At 38.6% G+C, this 12,705-nt stretch overlaps 1 protein-coding gene across 3 annotated transcripts in view; it reads right to left on the bottom strand.

The window, feature by feature from the left end:
• Positions 1-12,705, bottom strand: part of SYNE1 (spectrin repeat containing nuclear envelope protein 1) — a 268,227-nt gene that overhangs the window by 23,656 nt on the left and 231,866 nt on the right. For 2 of the 3 annotated variants that reach the window (XM_076333837.1, XM_076333836.1), the window contains 3 exons: positions 9,245-9,407; positions 5,273-5,460; positions 2,902-3,052 (listed from right to left, as the gene is read on the bottom strand). In XM_076333837.1, the coding sequence (XP_076189952.1) occupies positions 2,902-3,052; positions 5,273-5,460; positions 9,245-9,407 (502 nt within the window). Of the gene's footprint in view, positions 1-2,901; positions 3,053-5,272; positions 5,461-9,244; positions 9,410-12,705 lie in introns of all 3 variants that reach the window. The other variant, XM_076333838.1, reaches the window with a different exon arrangement.

Below are 12,705 nucleotides of genomic sequence, written 5' to 3'. Positions count from 1 at the left end.
GGCTGAGCCCCCTCCCAGCTTCTGGCTGGCAGGGCACGAAAAGCTGGAAAGTCCTTGACTAGTGTAAGCACTGCTCAGCAACAACTAAAACATCAGTGTGTTATCAACATCATTCTCATCCTAAATCCAAAACACAGCACTGTACCAGCTACTAGGAAGGAAATTAACTCTATCCCAGCCGAAACCAAGACAACAAGTAAGTTTTGTAAGAAAACTTCATGAACATCCATACCAACTTATGCCTGGGCAAGTGTCTGCACCATGTACTTTCAGTGCTTCCTCTACTGTTACAACAGCCTCAGCCACCCAGCTGGGGAGCAGGAACAGTAGGTGACTTAGCCCATGAGTTTCATGTTGTGACTAGCAATCACAAAGCAAGTTGGAGAAAGCACCTTGTAAGGAGCTGACTGAATTAATCCCTTCAAAAATAAAACAAAATTTAAAAAAATAATAATTTTCAAAAAAACTACTCATTTTTTTGTTGTCACAGAAAAGCAATCAATCAAAGAAAGACTTAAAAACAGACTACACCAGCTCTCTTTTGAATACACGTAGGTTTTGGCTGCCATTGTAGTTCTAAAAACTTGCTCTCTGGTATTCCTCACTATGTAAATAAACATTCAATCTCTCCCAAAACTAGACACCACCTTTACTAAGGACTGGAGAAGTGTGATAGGTAATACACTTCTGTACAGAAATTGTCATTAAAATCACCTAACACATGAGATTTCGACATAAACAATATATACTCTTCATATTGTACCAGTCAAAAAATGAAAATAAGCACATTTCTGCTGCAATACCAGAGACAAAAGTAAAGAAGCTGGTTTGAAAAAAGATCAAAGTCTGTATAGTCCTCTCAATATAACTATTCCCTTCATTAAATGGCCATCAAATTGGGTAGGGGACAACTAACAAGGAGAAAATGGGCTTGCAACTGGAGTGAAATGCTCAGTAGAACTGAATTCACTTAAAATTGCACTAGGAGGCAATTCTTATATCAGAGGCACAAATCTGACTATATGTACTAGGATCATGAAATCTAAAAGTGTGCAGTTGTTGTTTCACCTGTTACCAAGCCTTGTCCAGCAAAAGAACAGCTGTGTATTTGTCTTCCGTTTTTTCAGCTCAGCTACACAAGAATTCAACTGTTGCATTCCTTCCTGTAACCTCTTTTCATTTCTCCACAAACTACTGGAGAGGAAGGAGTTTGATTCTGTACAGTGAAGTCAGTGAGAGCCATCTCTGGCCTCTGTGCTCAGGAACTGAAGGGTTCTTACATGCTCTGCTGGGCTGTTTTTTGTTTCTTTGTTTTTGTTTTTAAATTCAACTGCAGATATGGAGGGGAAAATAAAATCAGAAAAAAAAAGCCTAGTTAAAGCAGAAACCTGCTTCAGTTAGTATGTATATGTGGCTGACTTTATACTGACTTCACAGTGAAGTTGCTGAATTCCGCTGAATTTGAACACCACAACTTTTGTCGCTTCCATTCCTGCTTTTGGTAGGTGTAGAAACTAGGTGCTCAGAAAAAAAAAGAAGAAAAAAAGAGGAAGAACCAAACTGCAGGGAAAGCAGGCTTCTGCAGAGGCTGCTAAAGTCTTCTCTTCGCAGCTAATTCCTGCTGACACTCTGTAGACAGTAAAAATTCCACAAGTCTGCAGGAGAGGGAAGGTCACCATAAAGGCTGAGGTTCAGTGAAAGACTTTGGGCAAAGTCAGATCAGCTGTAAAAATCAAAGACAGCCCAGATATTTTTGGTACTGCTTCTCATAGAGAGACTCACTAAATAAGAGATTTAGATCCTGATCACTGAATAAAGGGACAATGGGAAGGAGGTCTGAGACAGAGTATTGTGTCCAGGAAGCAAACATTTTTATACTATGGCAACCTACCTCACCATAATGAAGTCTGGCAGTGTTTAACAACAAGACCTGGCCAGTACATTCAGAAATGTGAATGTCAATTATAAAATTTGAATCAGCGCTTCACAGTTTATGTTTTTGAATTAATTGTTAAACCAAGAAGTATTAACTGGTCTTAGACATTGTTTAAAATTTGCATTTCTTCTTCACAGCAAATACTTTACAGCACCTGACTGTTTACAGAATTGCCTAAACAATTTGTTCTCTTTCTTCAGAATTATTTTTCTCTCTCATCTTGATATACTCCTTGCAAATATGAAACCGAGGAAAAGATTTTCACCTGTGACTAGCTACACGATGTGTGTGTGTGTGTGCGCTTTACACACAGGTATACACTCTGTTGTAGTTACAAGACAAGCCATCACATTGTAGTAGACAGAACAGAGTTATGTGACAAGCTCTTAAGCATTGACTGAAGTGACAGCCTGTCAGTTTTGAAGCGTGCACTTAACTTTTAAGTCATGGGGGACACCATGTGGACATATAACAATACTTGCACGAACATGAATTTCAGGTATAAGGATCTAACATGGGGATATTGTACATTGTACAAAACAGGAAAAGGGTTCAGAGGGTTGATTTCAGAGAGTTACAGAAAGAAGAGGAGGGATAAAATAAAAGCAAAAGCTAAAACATGCAGCATGCATTTGAAGAGGTACTTGGTGAAGGGAGATTTATGAATGCTCTGGAGCACCTACTGACTGGACATATTAAGAAGTTGCAGAAATAAAAAAGGTGAAAAATCTAACTTTGGTGAACAAACAGCAAGTGAGAGCGGATTGATTTATTAGCATTTTTGGTTGCCACGTTCCACTGTTTCTTCATCCTAGAAACCTGCCACGGAAGGCAGCTACAAAATCATCAACTCCACTATATTAATACAGTGTCTCTGCTGAGTGACTTGTGTATGGGAAGGAAGAACACCAGCTGCCTGCTGTAATGTGATCAGTAGATATTAAATTTTGACTACTATAAGTCACCTCAAATTTCTTCAGTTCTTCCTTAGCAATCGTGTAAAGCACACCAGAGGAGCTCGGTAAAGCAGCTGTCCTCTCAGAGGCTTTTAGCCAGTCTTCAAATCTAGAGTAGTCATCCAAAAACTTTTGCCATAGCCGCCATGTCTCTTCAATTCTGTAATAGATGATGGAAAATTAGAGAATGCTCAGGCTGAAGGCCAGCTGACCTACAGAACTTTAACTAATCATCTGCAACAGCAAACTAGCGCTGCACCAGACAATAACTGGCTCTTAATCTAACTCAGACAGCCAGGCTGATAAAGAGACCACAGGGAAGGCTGGCTTATTCCAGACTGAGCTAGAATAAGATGATGGCAATTTTTTTTTAATGCATCTAATTTTGGAATCAGTATAAAAAGAAAGTTATAAGTATGCAATAGGAACTCTAAAAATCTGAGCACATGCTAAATAACTTCTGAAATGCAGTCCCAGCTTAGGTACCTAAGCTGGTATTTTAGAGATTAGAAATTCCACACTACCTTCTACTGCAGAACTTTTTCTTACAGAATGCTAAAGATGTTGCAGCATATATTTTAAAGTTCTCAGTCATTATTCTGCATTGCAAAGAGACACAAACATTTTTTTTTTTCCATTCACCAACAACTGGTAAAATGCTATCTCTCAATATACACTGTAAACATATTTTTATTTAAAAAAAAATGTTAAAAGTTATCCCAATGTTTAAAAAAAACCAATTTGACTTCAAATTGAGTATGTAAAAATAGTGGCTGACTCTCGAACCTGAAATCAAATTGGCTGTAAAATCCCAAGAACTGCAACACCAGTTGGTTCAAAATAACAAGATCTTTTTTGGGACAGGCTGTATTACAGCAGAACTTTATCGCTTTTTACATACAGAATATATCTTTCCCAAATCTTAGATATGCAGGTCTGAAAAGGACCTGATCCATGCAAAATTTATCCTTTGTTAATGATATGTTGTTTAACCTGAAGTTTGACATCTGGAAAGTTGCTTTTTAATATGAATAACTGTTTCTAGTACAATAAAGATCCTAAATACTGATAGCTCAGTTAACTTACTGGTACAAATCTACTAATAGCATAATGTGTACATTGCAAGAAAGTAAAATAGAGTTCAATAGAGTTCCACATTAACTTAAAATAGTTCTGAATTAATTTGCTGGACACAAAGCTATGAAGAGCCTGTATATTTTCAAGACAGACTGTGTCAAAGATAGAACTTATAAGCTGTATTTATATATATATACACACACGCTATACAAGAATTACCATCACACTATACAAGAATTACCATGGCAATAGTATAAAATTACTTGAAGATAGCAATCTGTGGATATAGAGCAGCACAACTTAAAAGCAACAATTTTTTTGCATAAAATAAAGAACACCTTTACTAAATACATTAGGAATATCCCACAAAACCAAAGATCATATAAAGTTGAATTCAGCATTTTGAAAAGTCATAAACTTTACCTGGAGTTCTTGATATGACTGTGTAAACATCACAGAAATCAGATTCATAACTTAAAAAGGTACAGAAAAGATCTTCATAAATACAGGAGTTCAAACAGTGAAACATGTATGATTAGTGGTCAGCACAGAGTATATAGCATTGGCCCAATCTAGCCTACATCATTATGGCTATCAAAATCACCCATGCTATCCTAGATGGGAATAGAAAACAATGAATCTTCTGAATATCATGGGCATGCAGTGTACAGATGGTCTAAGCATGTGCAGTAAACCAGATCACGCCCAAGATGCACGGGCGCTGCGGCCCACACTTGCTCAGCAAAGCTACAGTGGGCAGATGAGGAAATTCTAGATGAGTGTTCAGTCCTAAAATTCTTCCAAATAAACAAAATCAGACATAAGAGAAACTGTTGAGGAACATTAGGTGCATGAAAACCCTAACACCTGGAATAACATTCCACCTATTCGATAACTAGTTTCCCCATCAGTCTCAGTAGTTCTAGGGTAATCAAGTGTTACAACTCTCCCTTTTAGGTCATGTTTTCTAAATCTCTTGGAGTCACTGCTATCATCTAAGCTTTCTCTAGTTTCTCTCTCATCATTTCTATGAAGCATGGGAAATAAGATATCATTCCATCAAAGGCCTTGTGAGCAAAATTTTATAATTGATATCTGTACCTTGTATAAAGGCACATACAAAGGCAACCCGAAAATTTCTTTCTTTTCCCCACAGCATAACAGCTATTGGCTTTTATTCAGTGTATGATCTTTTTCTGACCCCTACACCCTTTTCTTCAGTACTGCAACCCTATAACATACCTCCCATCCTCTATTTGTGCCTGTGGAAGGAAATACTAATTTCTAGGCATTTTAGACTTACTTAAGTCGCCTTTCCATTGACATTGCACAAATATTCCTCCACCTTCTGTCCAGATTGCGTGTAGCCTGCTGGATAGAGTCACACTCCGCTTCTGTGGCACAAGCATCACAGTCATGAAGAAGCACTTCACACAGATTGAGAACAGATGCCACTCCAGTGCTGTGTTTCTCTATGTCCCTCTGAAGTTCCTGCAGGTGAAGAAATTAATTCTTAAGAGAAATTGCAAAACATGCATAAATACAAATGCATTTCTCTTCTACTTATTAAAAAAAAAAATAATAAGCTTGCAAACAGGAGAAAAACATCCAATGAGTACCTATTAAGAGACTGCATCTGCGCAAGTGGTGTTGCAATGTTATCAATGAGGCCAGGAGAACCTGGTAGCATGCACAGCTCTCCCAGGGACTATGAACACCAAACCATCACCTGGGACAAACTGCCAGAGCTCTGCATGCTCAGCTGAACTTCTTTCACATACATTTAATCAACATCACCAATAAACGGTGGAATTATTCCCAGCCCTTTCCCATTATCACAGAGAACGTAAAGCACAAGTTAGTAAGAGAAGTGTGACAAGAAAATATGTTCTTATCTACTGCGAGGGTTTGGTGGAGGTACCCTTCGTGAACCTACTCTTCCCCAGGTAAGCTAGCTGCAAAGTGGCATGTTTGACATGGAGATCAGCAGCAGCACATGTTGAACAGTGCATCTCTGGTAGGAGATTTTTCTTCCCTCAACTTTCCAATTCTATAGCATTTTCATTGGGAATGGAAAAGGAAAATTCAGGACAGCTAAAGAAAATGCACTTACACTGTCTTAGCACTTATTATATGTGATCAGTATTATTTCTCCTGTCGGTTTCTTGGTTGCAATGGCTTGTTCTGCACTAATGATAATGTTTCATCTCAAAGCAGTGTTTCAGCTTCAGTTTTGAACTACAGGTTCAAGTTAAGACAAGCCACAAAGTAACTGGTTACTGCTGTTGGATCAGTGCAAGGAAAAGAAATCCTGCTTGACTTCTGCCTACATTTGCAATGAATCATCAGGATATTAGATGGAAAAATCATGATGGACAGTAACAAAGCCAAGAGAACATAATTCCAATAGTGACAAAGAAGTACTAAGTGACTATAGCAAAAAGTGATATATTGCATCTAGAATACTATGTTCATTTCTGATTCAGATGAAGAAAAGAACTATTAGGACAATTAGAGATGTGGAAGTTTATTTAGGAGAGCAAGAACTTGGCAGCTTGAGGATGAGTAGAGATAAACTGCTCTTTATAATTTTGCTAGTGAAGTAAACTATAATATGCAAAGGGAAATATAGTGTCAACATACTGTGTCTACATACATTTAAGGTCTAACTAGAGGAACTTTTCTTACAAATAGCCATATGATGTTCTGAAAATGCCTTCCAGCAGGAAATGAGATCTAAACATAGAATCTAAAAACCTCAGCAAATTTGAAATGGAGCAAGGTCAACTTGTATCAAGCATTTGATTTGGTTGTTTGTGATAACTGGGGTTGGACTCAATGAAGTAATCTATTTCCTCTTCTCATCTATGAAACAGAAGGCTATTTTGTGAACATCTACATGAGTCCATCAAGTGGAAAATCACAATGTCTTCTTCCTCAGCACTGGCCCTTTCACTTTCACTTGCCTGGAAAATACTCTTTCATCGTGATGTCCAAGTGCTTATTCTTCTTTCTACCCAGCCTGAAATGTTATATAGGGGTGGATACTATAAACAGATGCAATACTGTATGAAACACATACTCCAGACAGCTATGAGACTTGAGGTTAAGCAAGTTCAGGTAACACAATCTCCTCTCTGCTGTTTTGGAGTAGAGCAGTAGTGAGAACTGCTGGTTGGTGGTCATGAGGATTCCTAAAGATTAAACTTCTTTATTCACCTACAGAACCTTTCTCCAAGCGATGTCTATACTGATTTTTCGCCATAGCCTTGTATTTCTTTCCCAGATTTTAAAATTTTCTATGTTTATTAGAGAGCATTTAGCCTTTGGGTTAGTTCGCAAAGGAGCATCACTTTTATGCACTGCTGTCACCCACATACAGCTTTTTTTCCTTTATCAACCCAAAAGCAAATACCATTTTTTCCACATTTCAAGTGGTAGCAGATTGAGAAAGTAAACAAGTAATCCTTGAAATGCAGTTTGCGACCCTAGGAAAACACTGCAGTGAAGTTACCCTACCTTCCCCGGGATATCCAGCTTCGATTGTATTTTTAATTTCACTACAGAGACCAGCAATCTGCAAAGCTGATTCTTGGCTGAAGTAGATGCTGAGAAGTAGATAATGGAATTACAGAAATGGAATTTGGCCCTCCTCTTCCACAGCATAATATTTTTAACGTAATTTTGTATATGAACAACTGGTAGCAGTATGAGCAGGGAAGATAACATGACCTCAGTGGAAGATCAAACATGGAAAAAAACATAAGATCACTAACGGAAGAAGAAAGAGGGATGAAATACTTGAGAAGATGGCCAACATACTGGCCTTCTGAGATGCGGTGGATACTGATATAGCCTCCAACTAATAAAAATACTGGTTGCCATACATTGAAGGTGGTTGGGTTTTTTGAATTATTATTATAACCATAGCTTCCAGTGTTATCAAATCAAATCATCATCAAGTTTCCAAACATGGCATCCTCCCAGGATAAGATTCACCTCTATTTCTCCCCTTTGGAGTTCAAATTAAACCACTCACACTTCTACAGAATATTACTGCATGCTGTCACTACATGGGGATCACCACAAGGAAACAGCAGAAGGCAGAGATACACCGGTCTCTGTGCCCAGAATAAGTCCCATAAGAAGTGGTTGTAACAAACTGTGGGATGCCTGCATAGGGATGCTAGTAAAAAATCTCAAGCATCTACTTTGTTGATAGCAATGTTTAGCCCTGCCCAGCACTTTATTGTCTCAGAAACACCACTCATTAGTGATGTTTGTGTATTATAAATTATCATCCCTATGTAAATTACATATAGAATAGTAATAAGCAATTTTGCACAGCCATGTAGCAAATCAGTTGGGGAGATGGCAAAAACTCTGAGGGGGTTTCTTGGGTCTCAGTCCCACACTCAGCTTAAAAGAGCAAAATGCCAGTTTGTACACTTCATAAATTAATTATCCCCAAAACATTCTGGCACTCCTCTTCCCACGCATTTCTTTCTCATCTGGAGAAAGAACTCAGGAGAGCATCTAACTCATCTGCAGTGAGGAACCAGAAAGGTATTTTTGCCAATAAATAACCAAGAGGAACACCACAGAACAACAGTCCTCCCCAGCAATGTGCTTCTAGGTAAAACTGCACTGGGCAGTGAGGTGGAACAGGAGAGAGAAAGTATAGTGAATCTTCTTAGGACTAACTTTAGTTTTAATGCCAAAAACTGGTTGATTCGACATTTTTCTGCCCATTCCAGTGTTGACTATTTTGTTCTAGCACTGCATAAAGGCTTTGTGTGCTATAAACCAACCAATTTTAACTTCACATGTATAGCTCATGCATCTTTGCGTGCAAAGTGATTCTCAAACAAGCTGCAAAATTAAACTGAGTTAGAACGGTTGATAAAAAATAGTCATTTTCAAGCATGTGCAAAATTTGCAAGGTCTAATAGGTGTCAGTTTTGCCTCTGGGAACAGACAATACAAACAAACAAAACCCACAAACCCCAAAGGAAAAACAATTGCAATAACTGGTTCAGGTTACATCTCTTGGTGCCTTACCTTTCTCGGAAAGGTCAATCAGCTCCTGGTGTATTCGATGTCAAAGCCAGCAGAAGGCTCTATAAGTGACACAGTAAGTACCACTTGCCTTGATATTTAAACACTTCTTTGCCTCATTCCCTCTCAGCGTCGAGCTGGGTATGGGCAGCTCAAGGACACTCTACTTTGATTCTCCCCATGTCATCGTGTACCTGATAAGCGTGTTGTATTTTACCTGCTGTTCATTTAGCTTCCTTTGTATCTCCTCAGAGTCACAAGTTTCATAGACGATAGGTTTGGACAGTTCTGACTCAATGTGGGCAAGCCAAGATCTCAGGCTACTCATGTTTTTATCCAGCTGCTGCACTGCAACGAGGGTCTCCTTCAACTTCTTTACCCTGTAAAGAAAAAGAAAAGGCAGCATAAGTACACCCTGAAGGAGAACTTCCACAGCATGTGTTTCAGGAAGTTTTCAGAGAAACTCAACTTAGATGGCAAGTTCTGTTCTGAAGTCTTCCTTTGTTATGTAACAGAAGTATATTATATGTGCAAATAGTCCTGCATTCATAGGTTCTGGTTAAGAAAAACTAAGAGCTTACTAATGCCAGACAACATTTTCAAAGTTTCTGTACCTTTATCAGTTGAGTTAAATGTTTGTTAAGAAAGGAAACCTTTTTTTTTTTTTTTAATGAACTCACACACACCAAAAGCCCAAAACAATCTAAGTAATTTAGTTGTGTATTTGACCAACAGATGACAAAAGTTCTTCTTAGACTACAAATAACTTATCCATTTAACCAGTACTGGTGGTGGAGTGCACTGAGCGAACAGGCCTTTTTCACCCCGGTGATTTCTAAACATTGAACTACATATCACAGAATGGTTTGGGTTGGAAGGGACCTTTAAAGATCATCTAGTCCAACCCCCCTGCCATGGGCAGGGACACCTTCAACTAGATCAGGTTGCTCAGAGCCCCATCCAACTTGACCTTGAATGTTTCCAGGGATGGGGCATCTACCACCTCTCTGGGCAACCTGTTCCAGTGTGAAGACTTGTTCTTGAATAAGTAAGTTTTAGAGAGAGAAATCCAGCTGAGAACTCAGTGAGAATTCCTGAATCCCAAGGGCTGCTTTAAGTTGTTCTTGGTCTTAATGGACTACTTCAGATTTAAACAGATGAAATTGGAATGTAACTGCATGGCAATTTCCAAGTAGTATTTTTCTTGAGACCCTGACCCTGCAACAGCAATGGCCAGGAAAAATTAAACAGTGGGGTTTTTTATTCAAGGCAACATTAAGCTTAGAGAGTGAGGAAAATTTGGCTAAACCTTCATCCTATCTTGATATTTTTTCCTTCAGCCTGTTTCAACTGCAAAAAAGTCTTGTCAGTAATTCTCTCCTTCCTATCGCCATGTTACATAACATACATTAGTAGATTCTGAAATTGTTTCTAAGCTTTTTTTTTTCAGTTTATGTAGTACCACAAACAATTTTGAGTAACATTCCCCTTTATGCTTCTATTGCTCTTCCACATAAGTGTTTCAGTATCAGAAAGCTTTAAGAGGCGAGTGCAGCTGGGAATAGCCTGACTAAATTGGGTTGAAAAATACAAGATTGCCAGATTCGTCAGACAAACAAAATGCCACCTGACTATCCTATAATTCAAACAGAGCAATTCACATTTTTTCTGTAATACTAACCAGCAAATTAATCAAGTGTTTCCATATTTAAAGCAGTAGTTGCAGCTGACCATTAAGAGTATAATATGGGTGTCCTTTTCTTACCAAAAAGAAATGCAGGGGTCTTAATGTCAACTTAAAAACTTAAAAGTTAAATCTTTCAAATTTTTGCCTCTTTCTAGCCCTCTCTTTAGATCACAGATGGTCAAACTGTGGCTCTTTAGCACCAAACACGCTTAAGAACAGTTCGAATGCATCTTCCTTGCCAAAGTCTCATGACCAACAGCTGCAGGGTTGTGATCTGAAAAATCTCTTAGTAATTGGAAAAAAACTAGGTAATCTGAAAATCTGGCTATGAAGGGACTGAAGTCAACACAATTGTGCTGAAAGACTGCCCCAGTCCCCATCATCAGGTTATCCTGAAACACAGCTATGTATTTAGCCTTGGAGAGATACTAGAACAACCAATGTCTGGGGGCACCATCTCCTCGCCACCTATGGTAATACATACAATGGTTTGCGGGTTTGGACCAATTGAAACTTGCTCTTAAAGTGAGCAAGAAAGTTCGTTATCACTCTTCTGGAACTCACATACAGCTTTTCAGTTTCCGACATTTTGCAGGAGCGAAATCCTGCCCATTTTCTGCTTAGATTTTCAAGGCTGGGTGCCGCTGATCCTTTGCAGGCATGCTGGAGTGGGAATGGGAACAATGAGTCATGTCAGCCCTGTGTAGAAGCAATGTCACTCTATCATTTGCAAGCCCAAGCTGTGGACCAGGCTTTTCTTGTTTGCAATTGTATAGTGCCCTAACCTCTGTGCCAGATTTTATTTACATTTTGCCTGCAATACCTGATAAAGGGCCCGTCATTTAGAAAATGCCCTTTTTGCCTTAAGCAGACTGCATGGGAATACACACCTGCCAGAGCAAAAAACAACCCTGGCCCAAATAGAGCTATTTTCAGTCACAGGACTTAAGTTACTCAAGAGAAAAAAAGTAAAAGAAGGGCCACATACTAAAAGAACACTCCAACCAAAACCAAAACCTACTGCTAAACCAGCCCTCCTGCCAGACTGTTACAATTCCCTCCACCTAAATTCCAGAAGTTAAAAAAAAAAAAAAAAAGGACAACTCCCTTCTTGCCCCCCGCTACATTTACTGTTAACACTGTTCTTTTTTTGTACTGAGTCTAACATGACAGGTTCCTTGCCCATGGTACAAATAGAAGCAAATAAACAAGTGCTTCTTGGAGTATGCTGGGCTTACTTTTTTTGACTGAACTACAATACAGTGTTGTGCCTCTAGCTACTCTGAAAACATATCCACAAACAAATAATAGATGTAATCCATCATGTCTAAGAGTTTTCCTTCTGAATTTTAGCAGGCAAGATGCTTATGCTCTTCATCTCACTGAATACTGTGCCTGTGTACAAGTAATTACATAATGTGTGTGCAACAAAAATATCTCTCTTTTAAAAATGTAACAGCTCAAAATCCTATCTTTCCATGCTAATGGCAGGGCCTGAAAGCTAATGAAACTAAAACCTCTGCTTAGAGACAAAGATCAAATTGTAAACTATTCAAGTATGTGGGATCCCTAGCCAACTATAATTTTGACCCTTTGAGATTTCATTTACAAGATTATGTTTAAACAGTTAATTATTCCAAATAATCATCTCATGCTTCTGTTGCAGCGCTATGCCTGTTACTGCAAGAGACTTGAGATAACTCCTCTCCTTGATAATGAGGATTCCACATTGAAGTAAAAGGGTTGGACCCATGACACGGTGGTTTTAAAGGCTGTTTTTTTTATATAACACACACACACACACACACCAGTCTTGTTACGTTTCACAAATACTTAAGACTCTCAGAAAGGAAAATACTGCAGAATTCAACTGTTTGTTTTTATGGTTTAGTGACAAAAACTCATCTGAAAATTTGAATGGGCTTACGGTGCTTACGTTTCCATGTTCCAATTACTGTACCTCAGTTTCCCCAAGAAAGTAATAACTTTAA

This window comes from Aptenodytes patagonicus, chromosome 3, assembly GCF_965638725.1.
Source record: "Aptenodytes patagonicus chromosome 3, bAptPat1.pri.cur, whole genome shotgun sequence".
In the NCBI taxonomy this organism is placed as follows: Eukaryota; Metazoa; Chordata; class Aves; order Sphenisciformes; family Spheniscidae; genus Aptenodytes; species Aptenodytes patagonicus.
This window is presented reverse-complemented; position numbering and strand designations above follow the sequence as displayed.